Source organism: Chelonoidis abingdonii, unplaced genomic scaffold (assembly GCF_003597395.2).
Source record: "Chelonoidis abingdonii isolate Lonesome George unplaced genomic scaffold, CheloAbing_2.0 scaffold0027, whole genome shotgun sequence".
Classification (NCBI taxonomy): domain Eukaryota; kingdom Metazoa; phylum Chordata; order Testudines; family Testudinidae; genus Chelonoidis; species Chelonoidis abingdonii.
The window spans coordinates 955,527-979,172 of NW_027424288.1; the positions used below are offsets into that span (position 1 = coordinate 955,527).

Below are 23,646 nucleotides of genomic sequence, written 5' to 3' on the forward strand. Positions count from 1 at the left end.
GAGACAGCACCACCTGCAGGAGGAAAGAAAGAAAACCCAGCCTCAAGAAAACCTGTAACATCTGAAAGTGAAATTTGTGATAATCTAAAACACGAGTCGGCAACCTTTCAGAAGTGGTGTGCTGAATCTTCATTTATTCACGCTAATTTAAGGTTTCATGTGCCAGTCATACATTTTAACTTTTTTAGAAGATCTCTTTCTATAAGTCTATAATATATAACTAAACTATTGTAAGTAAAATAAATAAGGTTTTTAAAATGTTTAAGAAACTTCATTTAAAATTAAATTAAAATGCAGAGCCCCCCGGACCAGTGGCCAGGACCTGAGCACTGTGAATGCCACTGAAAATCAGCTCGCGTGCCACCTTTGGCATGCGTTCCATAGGTTGCCTACCCCTGATCTAAAATGATTTAATTGACGGTCCAGCCCAACCAAATCTATCAGCAGTCTTCAAGCTTGATATGGTGCCACAGAGCCAGACCAGTCTAGGCAAGGAGCAAGTCCTACTAATAAAGCCCAAAAATCCCTGCATCACACTGACGACAAAGGCCTCACTCATGCAACTTCTTGCATGGTGACAAGACTACCGTGTCTGTGTAGCTATCCACTGTCTTCAGTGACGGGGGCTCACTGCCACAGCAGTCCTACCATGCGCAAGATGTTGCAGGATTGGGGCTTAAGGATATTCAGATACAGATATAAATTGTTTGTCTCTAAGGTGCCACAAGTACTCCTGTTCTTTTTGTGGATACAGACTAACATGGCTGCTACTCTAAAACCTATTCAGATACAGTAATCTCAAGGGCAGTATTCACTACTAAGCTGATGTACTGTCATAGAGATTTCAGTCCTCTGTCATGTGACCCAGCAACTCCTAGCTTGGGGTGTTGTGGTAGCCATGTTGGGCACAGAATATGTGAGAGAGATATTACCTCACCTATCTTGTCTCTCACGGCAATTTCTAACCAGCCTCAGTAGTTAACATTGAGGGATAGAGAAAACTGCTTGCTTGCCTGCACCTAAGCAAAGGAGATAGCAGCTTTTAAAAGATTTGCTGAATTTCAGCTGTTTCCTAAGGCAACTGCAAGAAATTATTCTCATCAGCTTTAGACATATAAAAAAAATCACAATAATTTGTAAACACAAAGATCAAACATCTTACAAAAGGCTGCTTTGTGTTACAACAAGCTTGCAGGAAAAACTCTCAAAGCATCGGAAAATAAGGAAGTTTTGTGCAGCGGCATTGCCCCCTAACGTACAAATCAAGAATTTCATGAAAAGCGCTTTTACTATTGATCAAATGTCTATTTTCCTAATCTTTTTTCTAGCAGTTCCCACCAACTATTCTGCCATTTATCAGACAATTTCCTGCTACTAAAAGAACTCAATAATAATAGGCAATTTCAATTATCCGCATACTGACTGGGTACATATCACCTCAGGAAGGGATGCAGAGATAATTTTCTTGACACCTTAAATGACTGCTTCTTGGAGCAGCTAGTCCTGGAACTCACAAGAGGAAAGCCAATTCTTGATTTAGTCCAGGGGTCTCAAACTCAAATGACCACAAGAGCCTGCCCTGCCCCCGGCACGCGTTGGGCCAGAGCCACTTTAGGTAAACGCTGGGGTAGGGCAGAGGGGGGGCCGTGAGGACCTCACGGGTCACAGAAAATAACTTCGTGGGCCGCATGTTTAAGACTCCTGCTTTAAGGGCTCTCTTCAAGGTGGGGCGGGGGTGAAGGGAGAAAGGGATGGACAGAAAGGACAGGAAGACTTTGGAAGCAAGTTTTTTTTACTATTTAAAATTAAAATGTGTATTTTAGACAAGAGTGTTCTTTTGAAGGATTTATTTAAAAAACTATATGTCTGAAGATCCAAATATTTAAGGCTAAAGATGATTGTGCATCGGGTCTCAAAAGGGAGCTAGACAGATTCATGGAAGATAGGTCCATCAATGGCTATTAGCCAGGATAGGCAGGAATGGTGTCCCTAGCCTCTGCTTGCCAGAAGCTGGCAATTGGCAACAGGGGATGGATGACTTGATGGTTACCTGTTCTGTTCATTCTCTCTGGGGCACCTGCCATTGGCCACTGTCAGAAGACAGGATACTGTGCTAGACAGACCTTTGGTCTGACCATTTTATGTTATGTTCCAGGGTGACAGTCCTCAGTGGGGTAAGCCTGTGTGTATTAGCCTCACGTAGAGACCAACCAAGGATGTGAATTTAATATTCTACAACAGAATCCCAAACACAAGTAAACACCTGCAGTGCTTCAAAGATGCCTGTCTTTCAGTGGAACATGTCCATCTTTTGTGCACCAGACTAGAGTGGTTGTTCCTGTCTCCTGCAAACCCCCTTCTGTAGCTGTTCTAATTACATTTCTTCCATCACCCTATTATTTTGAGGCAACTTGTAAGTGGCTCCACTAAGTTTCTGGGCCTACATGTTAATCTGCTACCGGCAGTGGAAGCAGAGTATAGTGAGCATAGGTCTCTGACTAGAGTTATGTTTTGGGGACACTAACATACTTCTGTGGGCAGAGTTCCACTGGGAGGCATCTGCTGTCTCTGTAGTTTCCTGTGGACAGTGATAGAGGATAAGAAATTCTCTGTTCATTGTCCCCGGTGGTAATTTGCAACTCCTGATGGTCAGCCTTCCCATTTTAAATGAGAGTAGGGGTTAATACTATCCATGAGGCCAAAGCCTATACTAACACACCTCAAAAGGTCAGCAGGAACAGAAATAGACTAAAGAAATGAATGATCTTTAGAAAATGCCCAGGTTTGGCAGACTGTTTCGCACCCTTACAACTTGCAAGTTCAATCAGTTGATTTAGTGCAAATCATTTAGGTGTTTTCCGTATATTTGATTCTACCAAGGTCTAAACTGGGGATGCAGAGAGAGACAGAAAAATGATTCAAGCAGGAAACTAAAAATGACGTGGGTTTCATTCCATTAATGTAATTAAAAATAACTTTGCATGAGCCTATCTTTAAGACTCTTTCTTACGGAAACAATTTTAAAGAATAAAAATGAGGGGACACTACCTTTGTGTGAAATGGATGTAACTTTGGGACCAAAATGAGAGCAATGCCTCTTGATATGTGGGAGAGTTGAGAGGTATGTGTGTTTGTATAAATAATCAGCAAGCGGCAGAAAGTCATCTTAGTGATTAAGGAGTAGAGCTGCATGAATAAGTGATTTTTTAGTTCCAAAAAATAAATTTACAGAAAAGAAAATCAGTTCAGGTTGAACCAAAACTTTTTGGTATTTTTGGTGAATCAGAAAAAGCTGGAAAATTTTGTTTTGGGTTGAATAAAATGTTTCATTTGACTCAAAATTAAATGTTTTGATTTGGGGCATTTTTAAATAAAACCAAAGGAAATGAAGGACTAGATTCACAAAAACAAATATGACACGCCCCCCCCCCCCCTTCCTGTTCTAAATTGCTGTTTGATACTGAATTTTGGTGAGTGGGTGTGTGAGGGTGGGGGGAGTGGTGGCTTGATTCTGATATGTTTTTAAATCAGACTGCATTCCTGCGTGATTGAAAGGCACCATAGCACACTGGTATAAAAGATTATATAATTATTGATTGATAAAGTATTGTGAAGTTACACGTTTTTAATACTATATGTCAGAGTATGAAGAAACAAATTAGTAGAGCTATAGTTTATGTGCACACCATGTCCAGGTACCCCTGCTGTCTCTTATAATTAACTGTAAGTCAGACACCTGGAATTTCAAATCACTCCTCCACAAAGAAACAGCTGAGCCTTACTCTAAGTAGGCAGATTCTGCTGAAGCTAATACTTTTCAATTGACGTTAATCCTTTAAGATTCCCTGTGTGATCACTGTAATTAGATCAAGCCCTGAAACATAAACTCTTGTATCAGAGGCCCGGTATGATGCCTAAGGCCTGAACTAAGGTAATGGTCAAGACTTTGTTAACATAAAGCAAAGTTAAGCTGTGAGCAAGAGGCAGACCCAGCTCAGAGTCTGGCAAGGAGAGTGCTGATGTTGCAAAAAACACACATACCTAAAAGGTACCGGACACTAGAGATATAAACATATGCCAGGATGGTACCAGAACACTCCGATACTAGCACATTCCATACAGATAACAAGGAACATGCCGACCCATCCTAAAGACAGGGGCAAAAGGGTAATATGATGGATGGGGTTGTTTTGATTGAACTAACATGTACGAAGTGATAAGTGGCACCTTACTACATAGAGAGGTTGTTGTGGCACCTTACTACATAGAGGGGCTGTTTTGACTTTTTCTTCCATTTGGTTAGGGACTAAGTGGGGAAGAACTGTTAAGTACAAGGGACTCAATATTCGGAGAAGTAGCCTGGTAGAGAAAAGGGCAGAGGGTTGGTTAGGAGCCAGTGTTTAAGAAACATTTTAATCCTGGCTCTAACACTGATTTGTTGGGTGGTCTTGTACAAGTTATCACAAATGAAGTCCCCTAAAATGCAATTTAATCTGCCCATATGGAGCCAATGTCTTTAACAGAACTTCATGTCACTGTAAACGTCAATCTGCACAGATCAAATTGCATTAGAGTGTAAACATGTTGATAAAGTGATTGTCTTTAGTTGTTTATTGAGACTCTTGCCACGTATATAGATGCCCAGGAATAATAAGCAAAACTGTGCCTCAGTTTCCCTATATGTAGCAGGGATAATTATATTTTGTTGTGAGAGCACCAGGAATATAGTGTTTTGAACATGTATACACATGCACATTATGCAGCTATTAGACAGTCTGTGTGGATGTGTGCAGGCAAACATACAGAGGCACATATTACTGAGGACTATACCCGGGATGTTTTTAAAAGCAGCCACATATGATTAGCTTTCTCCTTCTGAAAGTTAATGCTCTGTTACAGTTTAAAGAACTAATTGCTCTATAAATTTCACTCTGGCAACATGCTTCAAACCTGATAACAATTTACAAAATCAAGTCTGAGCTATGAGTGCGAAGAGTTCTATGAAAAAATATCTAGCAAAGTTTCCGCAGGTGTGGCGCTCTCAGTAACAGCTGAATTGAATGTTATGAAACTCGTATGATAAACATCAGCCCCAGGGGCAACTAAGGAGAAAGTTTTAAATGTTTGAAAAAAGCTGCTTGGGTAATATCTTTTATTGGGCCAACTTCTAATGGGGAAAGAGACAAGCTTACAGAGTGTTGTTCTTCAGGCGAGCCTTGGCCAACTTTTTTTTTCCCCCCCCAAACGGGGGTACCTAAAACCCCTTAAAATGGGGGGAGATTTAGGGTGCTTGACTTGGAAAGCCTGGGTCCTAACTAAGCAGACCACTTGTTCGCTATTAAACCACCAGACCATCCTGCTTTTCTAGGATTTGCCCCTCCTAGGGCAAAACCAGACGTGGTTGTGGCCGGTCTCAGACAGGGGCCACCCTTTTGAAGAACGGCCCGCTCCACCCCCAACAGCGTGAGCCACGTCATGCTGAGCCTGGTAGGGGCAGAGCGGCCTGACCTTCCAAGCACTCGTGACTTCCAGGTCCCACCGGCCAGGCAGGGTCACGCCGTTCCCGAAAGACCCGGCACGTCCACTATGGTGGCAACAGATGAGTGGCCACCTTAGCCGTCACCTCGCCGTGCCTCAGTTTCCCCAGCTGGGAAGCAGAGAAGCGAACAGTTCCCCTCGCCTTGCAGAGGGGCGGGGCCGCCGTTAATGTTCCCCCCAGGGCGTGCACAGACCCCCTCAGGCATCATGTCGCTACCTCAGTCCCAGCAGCGCGGAGGGCACACGCGCCTCAGCTAACTCCCCGCACGAGGCTACACAGGGGGGAGGGGCTTGGCGTTCTACCTCATCAGCCGACGCCACGAAGGTACCCGGATGAACCAGCTCTCGCGCGCTCTTCGCTGCCGTCACGTGCCCACCCAGAGCGGATCCCTGCCGGCCTCGTGCCCTTTGACCAGCGGCGGGCACGTGACTGACTCGTCCTCCGCCCCCCATCCACCGGAAGTCTCGCGATTGTTGGTGCCCACGGCTCCTTGCTCCGTGCGTTGCGGGGAGGAGGAAGCGGCCCAGGCCTGACGGGAGCGAGCGCGGCGCGGACCCCCCTCTTCCCGCGGCCAAGGTGAGAGGAAGCGGCTATTAACCCTTCCCGCGCAGCCGGGAGGAGGCCGAGCCGGGACCCGGCACCGCCCCGCCTCCCACCGGAGGCTGCTCCGAGGCTCACCGGCCCGACCCCTTCTCGTCCCGCTCCTCAGGTTTCAGCCCCCGCCGGGCAGGGTGGGTTGTCGGACCCCCCGGCCCGGCCCGGCATTCCTCTGGCCTAGCCCCACCGCATCCTTCTCCCTCAGCCCCGCCTCACTCACCTCCGCAGACCCTAGCCGCCCCCGTGGGCCTTAGCCCCACCCCGCGTGCTCTTGCCCACCTCCAAAGGCCCTCGCCCCTCCCCCGTCTGCTCCAGTCAGCTTCATAGGCAGGTTTCAGAGTAGCAGCCCAGTTAGTCTGTATCTGCAAAGGGAACAGGAGTACTTGTGGCACCTTGGAGACTGACACATGTATTTGAGCATAAGCTTTTGTGGGCTACAGCCCACCTCATCAGGTGCATAGAGTGGAACATATAGTAAGAAATATATATGCATACAGTGAGCATGAAAAGGTGGAAGTAGCCATCTCAGCTGTAAGAGGCTAATTAAGAGGCTCTCTGGTTACTCAGTAACAGACTTAAAGGTGGCAGTTTTGCAACTGAAAAGATTCAAAAACGGACTCCAACAAGAAACTGCTGATCTTGAATTAATATACAAACTAAATACCTTTAACTTGGGTTTGAATAGAGCCTGGGAGTGGCTGGGTCATTACACATATTGAATCTATTTCCCCATGTCAAGTATCTTCACACTTTGTCAACTGTATAAATGGGCCATCTTGATTATCACTACAAAAGTTTTTTTTTTCTCCTGCTGCTAATACCTCATCTTAATTAATTAGTCTCTTACAGTTGGTATGGCTACTTCCACCTTTTCATGTTCTCTGTATGTATATATTTCTTACTATATGTTCCATTCTATACATCTGATGAAGTGAGCTGTAGCCCACGAAAGCTTATGCTTAAATAAATTTGTTAGTCTTTAAGGTGCTACAAGTACTCCTGTTCTTCTTCCATAGACTCTAAGCCAACCATCTTGTGCCCCACCAGCCCTCCCTCCTCTATCTTTCTCCCCTCTCTTCAGAGTCTAGCGTTGACCTTTCCCTCTCCGCCCCCCTTCCACTGCCTGTGCTCAGAGTTCCCATTTACCTCTTCTTCCCCCAGCTCCTAGCCCCAGTCCCTGGCTTGGGAAGCAAGTGCATGCTACAAACTGTCATGCAGGAATATTACTTGTGAAAGTAGAGGAAGGCACATTCCATTAAAATTGCACTGATGTGAATTTATGAATTAGTATGTCAGCTCTCCATTTTCTTTGTATTCTGTCACCTATCAGTTCAAGCACACAACAAATAGACTGTCCCTGGCCCCCAAAGAGTCTTCACCAATCCATCTGTGACAAAAGGCTAGTTTTGTCTCCATCACATGATGCTCTATGCGGAAGACATTAGAAGGAAAGGCTGAAATTACGTTAACTTTAAAAGAAGTGTATGTTTTATTATATAAAAAGTGGCTTAAAACAAGATGATAGAATATTGACTAGGATTTCATTGACTCATATAAGAGTTGTGTATACATGTCTAAAGAGACTGACTGACAGAATGTGAAGATAGTGCTGTTTATAAGTGGAAAGGCAAAATTATAATGCCTGGGACCTCAGAATATTTTGAAGATATGAATCATTATGTGCTATGTGTTAAAGATAGTGTTACTCATTTGTATAGTGTCCACTATTGTATACGCACAACTTGTAAATTACTTATTTCAAGAATTTTGTTGTTGTTGGTTTTGCTCATAATTCGTATGACAGTGGGTAAGTGGTTATCCACTGAAATAGCGTAATACTACAAATTAATGTGTTAGGTGTCCATCTATGATAGCTGTAACATCTTTTTAACCAGTTACAAGTTATATTTTATTTTCACTACAAAAGAGTTTATCAAAGTAGTTTTGCTCCTTTCTGTTCTAAGGTTTACTTCTTTTTACAGATGTCAGAAGATCTTGCAAAACAGCTAGCTAGCTATAAAGCTCAGCTCCAGCAAGTTGAGGCTGCTCTTTCTGGGAATGGAGAAAATGAAGACTTACTAAAATTAAAAAAAGACTTACAGGTGAGGATTGAGGGAATTAGAAACTGAAATATTTCTATCATGAGTAATGTCAGCAAAAATGCCATCAGTTTCTCTTAAGCAGAGACATAGCTTGTTGCTGGGTATTTGCACTTCAACAAAAATAATAAATACTTGTCGGTTCTTACGAAATGTAAGTTAAAGGTTTGTTTTAAGATCTCAGATTGCGTGAAGGGACAGTGCTATAGCTGGCAGTCCCAACATTTGGCCTGTCTTTTTAAGTTTATTAATATTCATGTTGTTTTATGTGCTTTTAAAAAAAGTCACTGCTATTTGATTTGTTTTTAAAAAATGTTAGTACCTCACCGTAAAGAAGAAAAAAGCGTTCTTATTTGAGATGTGCAAGGCGTTGGCTGAAACACTTAAATAATATTGCCTTCCTTTAAAAAAGAGAAGATGAAAAAAATTCATGTCTTAGCTTAAGTTGATAGTGACCACACTGTTGCATTGCACATGCAGGCTGAAAGGAGAACAAAATTTGCGTAAAGATCCCTTTTAGCTTCCAAAGGATTGGAGAGAGAACTATGAAAAAATATGCAAATTGTCTTTTTTTACTGTACATGTTTTTGTACCTTTTATAAAGTTTGTGCAAAGCCCACTTTTCCCAATCTTCATCACTGGCCTTTTTGCGGTATTAGAATAATATACCAGTAAATTGTAGGCATCAAATTTTATCACCTTGTAATTGAATCTAATCTCCACTCAAGTCTGCATTTTTTAAATAAAGCCATTTAAACTATGTAGCTATTTGCATTTGTCACAGCATTTGGACTATTCTGAGCACTGACTCTCTCCACATACATTTGTGTTGAATAAATCAAATCAGCATCAAATTAGTCATTATGCACACTTTCAATCACATCTGTAAATCAAGTATCAGAGGGGTAGCCATGTTAGTCTGTATCCACAAAAATAACAAGGAGTCCAGTGGCACCTTAAAGACTAACAGATTTATTTGGACATAAGCTTTCATGGGTAAAAAATCCCACATCTTCAGATCCTTATGCCCAAATAAATCTGTTAGTCTGTGAGATTCCACCAGACTCCTCTTTGTTTTCACATCTATAAGGATAGCTGAAATATCTTTACAGCATAAGTCTGAAATCCTGGCACACCTTAGCCTCCCGCTGACTTTTTAATAGAAGTTCTGGGTATGTAAGGAATGCCATATTTGTTATGAAATGTCAAATGTGCCACCACCTGGAATATGTTTGGACTTAAGCTCAAAGTTATTTTTGGTTGATTGATAAAAGCTACTCAAAGTCTTCATTAGACCCACTTTGGACAATGGCATGAACACCTTCAACTTAATTACAAAGGCCTTTTTTATCACTTCAGGCAACAAAATTGGCACATAAATATGCCTGTATTTAATGTTTTCTTAAATGTTAGTGTGTGGGTATAAAATACTACTTTGTTATTGCTAGAGAGAGAGAGCACTATAGTAGCAAAGTTATTATTCACAAAACTTAAGTAGATAAAACTACCCACTGCAGCATTCAGTAGCTGCTGCTGCTTGAAGAAATGGTAACAATAAAAATGCAACTCAAAAACAAGCTAAATCAATGTCTCCTATCAATAAGCTTTAGATTTCCCTTTAAATGTAAAGGTCTTGTGTCCACAGGAAATTTTGTAGTATAATGAGAATGTACTTTATTGCACATTCTTAAAAGCATGTATATATTTTTAAAATCCAGAGCAAAACTCATATTTCTAATACCAATATCAGGTCTGCTTTGATGTGTGGAAATCATTGATGTGAACAGACAACTTGGAAAACATTTTTAAATAAAAGCTCTGCACAGAATACGGAAGATGTTTGAATTCCCATCTCCAAAAGGTTTGCCACCCATACATTCCACCTTAAAAATGGAAAATAAATCTAACTTTATATTTTTTGGTGTCTCAATTAAATTGTTGTGTCCTGTTTATTCTAAAGATTATCAGTTATGTATCTGAAACAATCCTTTATCTCAGTATTGCATCCGTCATTACCATACACGGCATGCTCAGCTTTGACCAAGATATATTCATGTAAATAATGGGCTCCCCGTCTTTTACTTTACTGAGGGACTTCTAGCAAGGTACCTATGTAACCAAGGATCATATCTAACTTGCATGAACTAGAGTGGATTGCAACCAGCCTCCTCTTTAATATGATGTTACAAGCTGTGGAAACGATGCACTCCACAATACAGAGCTCCATCTTGACTTGTGTGAAAGGCCACTCTAATAAGGATGGATCTTTGCATGTTGGGACCTGTAGTCTCCACAGGTTGCATCGCCATGTAACAGGAAGGTGGCAGCAAGTCACATTGTATAGCTTATTTGGCTGCATGTGGCTACCCTAGTTAGAAGTTTTGCTATAGTAGGCAGTAACAGCACATTCTAACTCTTCCCCACAAAACTTGCTTTAAAAATGAGCCATTCAGCCTTTCTATAGTGTTATTTTACTGTAATTCATGAGCTAGTCTGTCTAGAGTCCAGAGACCCCGTCCCCATAAGTGCGGTCTTACGTCTGAATACATGACAGTTGCAGCTTCTCTTCCTGCTTTGGTAATGGGTACCACATTATTTTCTGCTTAAATAAACTTCTTGTTTTCAACTTCCTTCAATGTCTGTTCTTAGTTTCAGTTGGTGCCCTCATGTTTTTTCAACTTGCTACTTTCTTTAAGAATTTTATGGGATAGAATTCTCTTTTTTCCTCCCATTCCCTTATTTCTACAAATCTAGTTTCTCTAGCCTAAAGGTAGGCAACCTATGGCACGTGTGCCGAAGGTGACATGCGCGCTGATTTTCAGTGGCACTCATGCTGCCCAGGTCCTGGCCACCGGTCTGGTGGGCTCTGCATTTTAATTTAATTTTAAATGAAGCTTCTTAAACATTTTTAAAACCTTATTTACTTTACATACAACAATAGTTTAGTTATATATTATAAACTTATAGAAAGAGCCCTTCTAAAAATGTTAAAATGTATTACTGTCACGCAAAACCTTAAATTAGAGTGAATAAATGAAGACTCGGCAAACCACTTCCGAAAGGTTGCCGACCCCTGCTCTAGCCCTTAAAACTCTGCATAAACCCTAATGGTGCTTTTCTGCACCTTCCAGGTCCTCAGCTGTTACTGTAATGTGATGCCCCCCACTATGTGCAATACTCCAGTTGTGTTCTCACTAACACTATAGTATGCTATTTGTTAGAACAACAAAACAGATGTATTGGAACTCTAAGCAATTCAACACATGCTGTATATGGTTCAAGTTTCTATCCACTATCTGTGTCCAGTATTAAGATACGTAGGCAAAATAAGAGTTTACCACAAGTTTGTTTATAGCCTACCCTTTACACAACTGGTAAAGTCAAGGAATTGTTGATTGAGTAATCTGTGTGCATATTCACTCTAGTTCTACAATAAGCTATCTTAATAGATAAACGACTTGTGAAGGAGGCAGGAGTAAGTCAACTGTCTCAAATTACAGTGGTTTCTGTATATCTGAAACGCTTACCTTCAGGTAATCAGTGCACAGCTGTACTCTATTTGACCTGCTGATACACATATCACAAGCCATGATGCTTCCTGGATTTGCAGATTACTGCTACTACCACCCGCTCTGTGAGTGAAGGAGCAGTGTTAGAGCTCAGACCTGGGGAAGGAAAAGTAATTAATGGTATGTACTCCAAGGAGCTCCCTCAAATGAAATATTCTAAATATCAAAATCAGTGTTGGCCTATATGCAATATTCTGCAAAATAAAGATTATAGTAAAGGTAGGCTGTGGCCATATCCTCTGTTCCAGTCCCTGCCACAAAATCACCAGAGGGTCTTCTAAAGCAAAAACAAACCTCCTTGTTAGGGAGGTCTGATTGGTCAGATATCAACAAACAAAAGACAATCCAGTTGTCAGGCCCTTTGTGCCTGTGTACTAGCTACTCAGACAAACGTATAAGAAAACTAAACACTCTATGGGGTTGGTCTCTGGGAATAGAATCCTCAAACTTCTGGAGAAATGAAGAGCAGCCTCCTCTCTGCCTTGAGCTTTCCTTCTCTTTATAGGCCCTTATTGATGAGGTTTAGTGAATCAGGCTTCAGCTGTTTTCTCTCATCTCTGCTGAGCTGAGAGAGAAACCCTGCTGGATCCTGCAGCCTTCCTGTCCCACTCTCCAGATAGTTGTTGATTCCATTTATTAAGAAAAGTGGCATGGGGGAGTCTATCAAGACTATAGAGAGTTCCTTTTGGGGCCTTTCAAATCTTCTTAAGGGTGTACCATTTACCAAAAGTACTTCTCATCTTGGATCTTGACTAAAGATAACGTTGGAGTCAGGAACATTGAATCTTCATGCTTTGTATTGTTTCATGGGCTAACGTGGAAATCCATTTTGAAAAAGGCTGTTCCTCATCACAAGTACAGTTTCTTTATTTAAATGACCCCACAGCCAGTAGTTGCAAAAAATGCTTGTGCCTGTGGTGGGCCAACATGTGCCGTTTCTGCTCTGGCAAAACTGATTAAAATTGCTTCCAAATCATCCTGCTGCTGGCCTTACCTCTGGGCAGTATTAATTGTGGGAGCAGCAGCATAGACATAATGTGTTGTGGGGCGAATCTGTGGAGGGGACAAGGTTATTTGGTGCCGGGGGGGGGGGGGGGGGGGGATGCAGGATGTCTGCAATCTCTTTAATTGAAATATTTCCCCTTATTTTTGTGACTTGCATCAGATAAAAATATTGGGATATTGTAAGGCCTAACACCATTTATTGTTTATGAATTGTGGAGTTGCCTTTCCTCATGTAGGAAAGTGCTTGTGTTTTGCTTTTACCTGGTAGTTGTTGAACTACGTATTTTTTCAGTAGCCATGATCAAGAGTCTTCATGCTGGCAAATAAGAGTATAGCACCAATTCAATTGGCATTTGCTACATTGCAATAAAAGGAGTAGACACTAAATATCTTTCTCATTAAGGTGAAAAATAGGCATTCAAATTCTTACCTTCTAAACCATCTAAGTATTTTCTTCCACTGGTTTATGAAGTTTATAGAAAACCTAGAAATATGCCTATCTACTTTGGCTCCTGAGTCGTCAAAGATGGTGGCTACCTAATTGGGGAAGTTAGTTTGTTTTAAAATAGGTAACACTGAGAAGGAACTAAACACTTACCCATAGAAGTGGTCCCTCCAGGTCCAATCACAGTGGCAGGGCAGGGGATGGAAACTTGCATTGCTGTGTACTGTGCTGTATCTGCTCTGTGAATATGTAAGACTTCAATCTGTAGTGTCTAAAGGCACTAAAAGTCAATTTAATAGAAAAAATATGTTTTCCTCTGCCATTTTTCTTGTTCAGGTCATTCTGTCAGGTTAATGAGGAGGTTCTGCCCCCACACTTTGAGGCCCTGATTCAGGAAAGCACTTAAGTGCATAATTAAGTCCATCTTTATTCAGGAAGGCAATTAAGCATGTTCCTAAATGCCTTCCTGAAATGGGATACTTTCCTAAACTGGGATCTTAAAAAGGAGACACTCCTCTGTCCATAATATATCTGTGAATACTTCAGCTCAGCCAATCCCCACTTTTTCAAAGGAACTGAATAAATGCCACCTCTTATTCAGAGGTGCTTATCATTAGTACGCTTATTTTATATGAAAGTATTCTAAAACTAAGCAATGTGTAATTTCTGGGCTAACCAATCATTTTTAAAATAATCAATGAAAAATAAACTGCAGTTGAGGTGGAAAAGCAAAACATTCACAATTACCTGTCGTAAAGTTTATTTGAATCAATTTAGCCTGTGCCTTCCCTATGAGCAGTGAACGTAACACTGGCTGCTCACTCCCCATTGCTGCGATGTGCTCTTCTGTCAAAAACTGAGGATCATGTACAGCACACGTGCAAAGAGAGTCACATCAAGGATTGTTTCCACATGAATAGCTGGCTATGTCTCTGAGCCTATGCAAAAGCAGTTCAGCTAGAAATAGTTGCTGAAAAAAGGAAACATTGGGGCATTTTGAAAGTTGACCAAGGGTGGAGAGGTGGCCTCATTTCAATATAGCATACAGTCATACATTGCTTTCTTCTACATATGCGATGTCTAAGGCTAATACACTGTAATTAGTGGTAAATAGCCCGCAGTCTGCTTTACATCAGATATACATTTAATACAATCATTACTAGAAAAAGATCTGTCAACTTGGAAAAAATAAAGCACAGTAATGGTGTTTGAAAGTGTATTTTTTGCCTCTTCCTTTTCCAGGAAGTTATAGAATTAACCAAAGATCTCCTTTCAACACAACCTTCGGAAGCCCTTGCAAGTTCTGATAGTTCTGCTTCTGCCCTACCCAGTCACTCCTGGAAGGTTGGGGATAAATGTATGGCAATATGGAGTGAAGATGGACAGTAAGTGTAGAAAACAAACTTCTCTAACAGTTACATGAAATAATACAGTACAATGGTAAGAGATTTTCATTCAGCTTGAACTGCCCCATTTGAGTAATTCTAAAAAAGAATAGCTAAGAGAAATTAAGTAACCATTGTATTTCCTTTTAGTGAAGTTCAATATTATAGACAAAGTGAATTTTATATTCGGTGGTTCTGAAAACACCTTTTCTTGTCACCACCCTCAAAAGAAATATAACATATACAACTTTAAAAAAACCCTACACTTTCATAAACTAATTATAATCATTTAGTGTAGTGCCTCTCAAATGTACCAGTGTATGTAATTGCCATTTTGTTTATATATTTTATATTTACTCACTGTCACGAAAAATGACTGAGATTTAAGTCTGTGCATTTAACTTGGAACACCATCATTTGACTGTAGTTCTATTGCGATTGCAATATTGCTCTGTCTTAAGGGGCTTGATACTTGGCTGTACCATGCTCTGGAGATGCTGTACCAAAATAGTTGGTTTTGACTCCCTTGGCTAATGTTATTGAGAGTTTCTCAGGTTGCTTCAATTTAGTCTGATCTTGTAGTCTTTGAAATACAAAGATATATATTTTCAAAATGATAGTTTATCCTTTATTTTGTAACATAGAAGCATTTCTGAATTTTTTCTAATCAAACTGTTCAGATTGAGTAAACATCCCATTTCCTTCTCTTAGAAAAGAGTTGAAGCCTTGTACAATGGAGCTGCTAATGTAATGAAAACCAAATGCATGCATTGAGGCAGAATTATTGATACTTTTCATGTAGAAAACAAACTGTTCAAAAATAAAAACACTTCTGTTGCTAGGCTTTGATGGCTGAAATATTTTCTCACCTAAGATCATAAATGTTACATTTTTTAAATTCTTGGGTCACTACTGGGTCCCAGTGTCTGGCCTAAACCAGTAATCAGAATGAAAAGTTTGTTGGTTCTGAAAGCATTTGTACTGGTCCACTTAGATATTTCTAGTTCTAGCAGGTCAAGGGTATTGGACCTTACTCACTTTGATTACTATCTTGTTTCTTTGCACTAAAGCTGCAACATGATTTAAGCAGCCAGTGTCTCAAGAAGTGCTAGCTAGAGATTAATGCTTCCTACCACACAAAAAATGGGGCTCCCCTCAGTTTTCATACAGTGTAAAGCATTAGTTTTTAACTCAATTCAAGTGTCTCTCAAGATGGTGGCTATATCAAAACAAAGTAGGCAGGTGTTAATTGGAATTCTATCTGTAAGTATAGTCTCTAGGCTCTGTAGCAGAGCTGGGCGGGAGATTGAGACTTCAAATTTTTTCCTCGTCCCAAATTGAAACAAAAAGTCAGTCTCAAAACCTTTGTAAACAGATGATCCAAAAAGAATTAGTATGGCATTTTAAAAAGTTTTTAGTAGAGGTTTTTAACTAGAGGTTCAAAATAAAAAGTTGATTTAAACTAGAAAATGACAAAAGAGGATGATTAAACAATTTGGAAACTTTTTTTCTTTTTTTAAATTTGAATCAGAAGATTTGTGAAACTCAAAACCAGTCCTTCCTGTGAAGAGTTTTAGTTTCAACAAATCAGCATTTTCTGATGGAAAAAGCATTCAGTCAGAAAATTCCTGACTAGCTCTAATCTGTGTTACCTAAAATGCCATAGTTTTACAATCTGATATTACATGACCTATCAACTAGGGGGAAAAAAGTGAGATTCTTAACTTTGTAGTTGCACAAGGCATTTGTTTCCAGCCTGAATAGCTATTAGGCCTTACAATTGTCACTGGTTCCTTGATCAGCTAGTTAGGTTAAGCTCTTGTGCAAGACTGATGTACTTAGGTCCTTAAAGAACATTAACTTCTCAGCTTGATTTGTGTTTTGTCCCAAAAAATGAAGCAGATTGGTAGCAAGTACTTAACTTAATGTTAGTAGCTGAATAACAGTGTAGGTATTGTAGGGCTGAGTATTAAACCATTACTCACATGCTTACAGCCATGATATCTTTACAGGTGTTACGAAGCTGAGATTGAAGAGATAGATGAGGAGAATGGTACTGCCGCAATCACGTTTGCTGGATATGGCAATGCTGAAGTCACGCCTCTGCTCAACCTCAAACCTGTAGAAGAGGGAAGAAAGGCAAAAGAGGACAGTGGCAACAAACCCATGTCCAAGTAAGTGACTTGTATAACCTTAGATGTGTACTTTAACAAAGAACTTAGGCCAACCAAGCATGTTACGTTCGTGTGGTGGATGGATGGATGGATGGATGGAATTTGCTTAAGGAAACATACTCTGGTAAAACAACCTGTTAGCATCTCACTATTAGACCAATTCTGCTGTCATATTTATCAAGGATATTAATGTGAGAGACAAAAGTAGAATTCTTTCATTGCCAGCAAAGAGGCCAGTTCTAAACAAAGTAGGTTCCAAATCATGATCAGGTAAAGAGGAATGCAATATGGAGATGATGCTTACAATTTGTGTTTCAGGAGAAGATAGAGACTTGTGTGTGTGGTGAAATAGTGAGTATATATTATAAATTACTGATTAAAGAAGTGGTAGATGCCTGTAATCTAGCAGAAGCTTTTCAGAGCTCCTGCTTGAAATGGTAAGTGTTGCATAGACAAGTTTTCATTTGGAGGAATGAAAAAATAGCTTCAACAAGTGAAGCTTCTTTGATTCTTTGTGGGAGTACCCAGAGTTGTGAGGCACCTCATTACTCACTGCCCTTAGCATGAGGAAGCCTAGTCTGCCTGCCATTGGTCAGATCGCTGACTTCACTGTCCACGGGCAACATAAACACTCCCCTCTTAGCCTCAGCAGGTCCCACACTCTTGCTTCAGGTTAGTGCTAGGCATATTCCTGCCGCCGAGCATCTCCCTGGAGTGTCCTTTCCCTGTTCTCGTGGATGCCGACAGTATTCACAGATTTGCTACTCCCAAAGAAGCAGCGCACCCCAATTTACTACACCTCAGATTATTCTATTTAACACACAGCACTTACTTGTTTTGATTATAAATATATCTTACAGTTTATTTAACAAAGTAACAAGTAAAGTATTGGAAACAAATGGTTACATATACCATACAAGCATTCTAGAACCTAGGCTTAACTAGATACTTCCTTGTATTATAGATCAGTGCTCACCCAAAGTCCTTCCAGTACTTTACAGCAGGCTTGGCTCTGACCCTTTGTTCATAAGCGGCTAACTTGCTTTCTCAGTGAAGGATCCAGGCTGTACCTCTGCACCCCCAGATATACCCCAGGAATCCGTTGTCTTTACTCATAAACAGGATTCACACCTGCTATTTATTCCTTCCTGTAAATTTCCTCTCTTCAAGATTTTGCAGGCTCTTGATGAACTTGGCTCAATATTGAAACAGGCATCCATTGTGAGACATACAATGCCTAATACACATATGACCAGACAGAGAGGTCTGTTACCTCCTGCTTGAAAGGAACCTGTCGAAGGCACGATAACCTTCTGATTACCTGCTTTAAGAACATAATTCTCAGCACAGACACACAACACTTCAAATGTTATCTGTACACGTGTTTCACAGCGTTTATGATGGCCAGTGGGCTACTGGCTCTTGGTAGAGACTTTGCATGCCACCTTATAGTGAATTATTGTGCATGTATCTGACCCAGGAGATCCCTGTAAAACTCTAGGCACTCTCTGTGCCCTCTGCCAGCTAGCACCAAGAGGTTCCTGATTCACAGCTTCCTGATAAGAAACCAAAATGTAGAGGGGTTACATCTTGGGAACCAGTCTATTTGGAGACCCAAGTACTGGAGCAGCTCTTGCGTCCTTCCTCCAGCCTACGGTAGGTTGTAGGAGAAACTCCTAGGATGTACTGACTGTGCCTTACTGAACTGGGGACACTAATGTGATCCTTGAGGGAGGGAGTGGCGGGTGTGTGTGCGCTTAATCCCTACCCTTTTGGAAGAAGCCTGGCATGTGGTTCCTGTCCCATACAGATCCCCTGTGAGCCACAGTAGTATGAAGGACTTGTGCCTCTGTCCTAGCTCCCCAGCACTCATGTCTCTTCCCTTGGTTCCTGGCATTATGGCTTTGTTAGAGACACGCTGCCTGCCTCTCCTCAGTCTACTGTTCTTGCAACACCCCTTCCATGCCAAAAGGGGTTCCACAGCATTAAAGAGAGCCGCTGCAGAAAAGGCCATACAAATTTGGGTTTTATCAAGTTCTTTGCAGTTCCCCTTTCCCTGTGCCTAATCCCCACCACAGTTGCTGATTTTTACCTAATCAGTGCAGGAGTACTGGATCAAGGGCATTCTTCTCAGGGAGATCACCATGGTGAGATTTGGCTCATGTTGGAAAAGAGCCATGTACATTCAGAAATGTTATTTGATTATATTTCAAAGGGCCATTTGAGAATTTGTGAAACTGGGAATTTGTTATCTGTGCCGGCTCTGAGGATTGCTCTATCTGAAATGACCTGCTTGGGGCATTTTTATTGCTCCTGACTCTATATGATAAATATTACAGGAGTGTAATGCTGTAATGATACTCTCAATTGATAAACTGCCTTGCAGAAGAAATGACCTAATGTTCTTTCTAGAATCAGAGAATGAATCTGTTCTGTACAGGCAGCAGCTGAAACTAGGCTTAAGATGATCCTATCACACCATGGTACCCATGTGTTACACATAACTTACTTCACAGCTTTGCTCTTGCATCTGTGGAGTACAGCTTGTTTGGGGAGGTTTATCAGTATTCTTCATAAGCTTACATAGTCCTGACTTGGTTGGGTAATTGCTCGTTTGAGAGTCCTGTTTTACACATCTAATGGCTTACAATAGTTACATTTAGTTTCTTTCTTGGTACTTAGTGTACCTCAGAGTGCTTTATGAAGAGGAAATGGAGGCACAAATATAATCATGGGCTACCTTTCCTTCCTACAGAAAAGAGATGATTGCACAGCAACGAGAATATAAAAAGAAGAAAGCTTTGAAAAAAGCCCAGAGAATCAAAGAACTTGAACAGGAGCGAGAGGACCAGAAAGTCAAGTGGCAACAGTTCAACAACAGAGCCTATTCTAAAAACAAAAAAGGCCAGGTTTGTATATGCTACTAGTGTGTGAACAGTTAGCAAAGGAATAGTCCGACATACTAGTTACAGGAAAAATACCATGCCCAGACGATGCTTTGGGGGTAAATGGCTCAGCTTCACGGTCTGAGGCAGCCCAGCCGCAAAACAGAGTAAGTGTAAATAGGTAGCTTGATGCTGTAGATAGGCTGAGTAATCATGCCTAAATATGAAAAGTAAGTCTTAGGCCTTTGCTTGTGTAGGTCGGGAAACTTGGTCACTTTTATGCAAGAATTGGGGTTGCCTTTTGAATTGTTGTTAGTATAAATTAACTAAAAGGTTGCATTTGGATGCGCAGCCAAACTGCTCCACGTTATGCCACATACGGGGGAAACTGTTGTGAGACCTTGATGCTGGCAAGTGTGTGATTGGCTCTCTTATACAGCCAGTATACATAGCTTTTCGTGGCTGTTATAACTGTGCAGGAGATAAGGAAAAGCCTAGAACAAATACCAGCGATAGGTGGTAGCACGGTTCCTCAAATCGTGCGTAGTTTTGTTTTCGCTAATATACATTCGTGCCACTGTTCAGAGAGCTCACTACCATTGACAAAGCTAATAGTAATGGTAGCCATTGTATAGAAATACAGTGATACACATTCTGTCAAAGTTAGTCAGGGAGAAGAATTCTTGCCACAACCTAGATCTGTAAGAAGACCTATGCCCAGGTGTGTGCTAGGATTTATCTATATGTGAGGTACGCGTGTCTGTAACTTTAGGAATTAGAAGCTGTTGCTAGTCATTATTATGAAAAAACAAGAAATGTAAAACAATACAATACAAGCCCATAATAAATCCTGATTGGCCTTGGTTTGGCATGGTGAGGTGTTTTCCCTATTGAAACCAAGTTTGCGCTTGCCCAGGATGGAGCATTGGGTCCACTGTTGGTGGTAGCATAGACTGTGAGGATTGGGGTCCACTGGAGTGGAGAGCCTGAAAATCTGGTGTGTGGCCAACTTGGCAGCCATTTCACATGTCTTGTAGTGTAGCCATATTTCAGAGGAAGTGGTGGGGAGGCTGAAGTGTTGCTGTATTGCTGCCCACTCTGGTTTCCTTCCACTCACCCAGGGGCAGTGTGGAACTGCTGGCGGGGTGCTAAAACGTCAGTCCTTTTGAGCACTTAGCACAAAACAGTCTTATGATAAGTAATGTGGCCTTTATTCCTGAACTTTGGCTATAAGTGCTCACAGAGAGGCATGATTAGAACATGGGACTGGGTGCCAGGAATTTCATTTCTAACGTTGCCTCTGTCACTGACTCCTCCTGTGCCCTTGGGTAAGTACATTAATGTGTCAGTTTGCCATCTATAACAGGAGTAGGCAACCTATGGCATGTGTGCCGAAGGCGGCACGCGAGCTGATTTTCAGTGGCACTCACAGCGCAGTCCGGGGCACTCTGCATTTTAATTTAATTTTAAATGAAGCTTCTTAAACATTTTAAAAACATTATTTACTTTCCATACCACAATAGTTTAGTTATATATTATAGACTTATAGAAAGAGACCTTCTAAAAACATTAATGTGTATTATTGACATGCAAAACCTTAAATCAGAGTGAATAAATGAAGACTCAGCACACCACTTCTGAAAGGTTGCTGACCCCGATCTATAAAATAGAGTGTTGAGGATTGTTTGTAGGATTAGAGACCTGACTAATCAGTGCTCATGTATTCGCAGTTAGCAAACTGTATTGAACTGACTAATCAGGAATGGTGTTTTTGTTTCCTTCTTAGGTAAAGAGGAGTATTTTTGCTTCCCCTGAGAGCGTGACTGGCAAAGTCGGGGTTGGAACATGTGGAATTGCAGATAAACCCATGACACAATATCAAGATACCTCTAAATATAATGTCAGGCATTTGATGCCTCAGTAAGAGGGGGGAAAAGGCTAAACTTCATCTCTGCAGGGCTTTACACTTATCTTTTTATCATTATATTTTTCTAAAAGTAAATTATTTGTTGGCATGTAGTGAATAGTTCATTTTGTCACCATCACTTGGCTTCAGCTGATGTGAGCCTTAAAGAAATCTACAGCTATTCAGTTGATTCCCTTCATCATTAGTAAACTTTTTATATAGTCATCTTAAAGCAAAATTCTGCAGCCAGATGTTTTTGTGAGCTGTTTGCAGTTATGCTGAAATGCTGGTCTCCAGAATCTTCCATTCATACTTTTAGCCAGGGGTAGGGTCAGAAAAATGACTGTGTAAAAATGGCACCTTTAAAAGTTTCTCATTCCCTCTGTATTCACAGTTCTATCTTCTTGCTTTAGTGACAAACTACACTAGCACTACAGAGCCAGTACAGCTCTGGGAAAGTTAGCTGGATTCCATCCTAGCTTGTATATAAAATGGAATTAGTAATAAGTTACTCTCTTGCAATCTCACTGAAGACAGTCCGCTTGTACAGCTGTAACTGAGGGCAGAATGTGGCCCACACAATACATATGAGTAGTGTGATGATTTATGTGCTAGAAACAATACAACTTCACTTTGAGATTCCAGACTGAATTTGCAGGGCTGGAAATTAGGGGGAGGAATCTCCTTGCATGTATACTGAGCACATTTAAATGGGAAGTCACTGAGACGCAACCAGGGAACCCGAAGATGACATTTTTGGAGTCAGATTTCAGAGTCAAACTGCACTTTTAAAGTGCAGTTTAAGTGTTGGGAAAATTTAAATAACATGATCTGAAAGGTATGTTCTCAGTGCTTCTACACCATGCACTGCTGGGTTCCATGGGCTGGTTGTGGGACTTGACAACTGTACGGTAAATCCCCAACTTGTTGAGCAGCCTGTGTGGGGGTTTTTTTTTCCCATCCATTTAAACAGACTGAAGCACATTAGATAAGAATGCCAGGATCCTATTTAGTTAGTTTGAAATGAGTAAAGGCTAGTCTGAAGTTTCTGCCTTGCTATAATCCTGGTGTGGCCCTAGTGTTCATTGTAATATCAGCCCTACACTCAGTGAGCCCTCTCAGTTTTATTCAGGAAACCACCTGTAAAAGTTCTTGCCTTTGTACGTGATTGCTTCCCTCTGTTACTTGTCTCCCACTTACGGTACTGGTACCGCCTCTGAATCCGTAAAGTGTTTAAAAAAAAAAAGTTAATGTATAGCCCTGTATACAATGTAGATATTATTTTTGTAAAATCTAGGCCTGAGTTAATGAACAGGAGTACTTTGGCTATTTCCTCCAGTAAATAATTCAAGTGTGTTTCTTGTTCATTAATCCTGAGCATGTTTCCCTTGTATATTATGTTAATGTAGCTCATTTTGTAATTTGTTAATTAGATCAGGTCATGTCAGCAATTGATAATGCACTGACTGGTGGAAATGTCCATCAGTTACCTGAGTCACAACTCAAGCTAAACTCTGCAACTGATAGTGTAGAATCCATGCATAGAAAAAGTTTCTTCCTATTAATGGGAGAAAGTGATTTTTATGAATACAAAGTGTGTTAATTTCAGTTTTGTATGTTTAACTTTTATTAAATAAAGTGTTAAAATCTCTTGGGGGTGTTTGGAAAAGTGAAAATGCACAATGTTTGGGCACTGTCAAAGCACCCTGTAAGGACTTCTACAGAATGCTGAAGGACTGTCAGATACAGATAAGGAACTGAATTAATGAAGGGGAAAACAGACACTGAAAGTGCTTCAATTTCATTACGCTCTAAGCATGTTTTGCCTAGTTTAAGATATATCCTACCTGAGGCAGGCATATAAACTTTGCTGCCTGCAGAAGGACCTTAATCTAAAATGAAGTGTAAGCTGGTGCAAGGAGGAAAGCCCTACCCCCAAATGTAAAACAGCCATTTTAAGAAGTGGTGTGTATGTCAGAGTATCCAGTATAGCCTGCACTTTTGACAAAGACCCATTCACCTGTCAGTCACTAGAAAGGGCA

The 23,646-nt window shown here is 40.9% G+C and overlaps 1 protein-coding gene and 2 long non-coding RNA genes across 3 annotated transcripts in view; 2 read left to right on the forward strand and 1 right to left on the reverse strand.

Moving 5' to 3' along the window:
* LOC116832665 (uncharacterized) overlaps positions 1-3,307 on the forward strand; it is a 24,283-nt gene extending 20,976 nt beyond the window's left edge. Inside the window, exon 3 of the long non-coding RNA XR_004375516.2 lies at positions 2,156-3,307. This is a non-coding gene — a long non-coding RNA (uncharacterized LOC116832665). The remainder of the gene's footprint in view (positions 1-2,155) is intronic.
* LOC142046015 (uncharacterized) overlaps positions 1-5,923 on the reverse strand; it is a 22,277-nt gene extending 16,354 nt beyond the window's left edge. The window contains exon 1 of the long non-coding RNA XR_012654941.1: positions 5,842-5,923. This is a non-coding gene — a long non-coding RNA (uncharacterized LOC142046015). The remainder of the gene's footprint in view (positions 1-5,841) is intronic.
* SMNDC1 (survival motor neuron domain containing 1) lies at positions 5,847-23,255 on the forward strand. Its single transcript, XM_032793521.2, is given in 7 exon segments — positions 5,847-5,994; positions 5,996-6,115; positions 8,119-8,238; positions 14,497-14,639; positions 16,652-16,813; positions 19,569-19,722; positions 21,485-23,255. Coding segments are annotated over 7 exon segments (960 nt in total). The 5' UTR covers positions 5,847-5,871; the 3' UTR covers positions 21,623-23,255.
* The last annotated feature ends 391 nt before the right edge of the window (positions 23,256-23,646 follow it).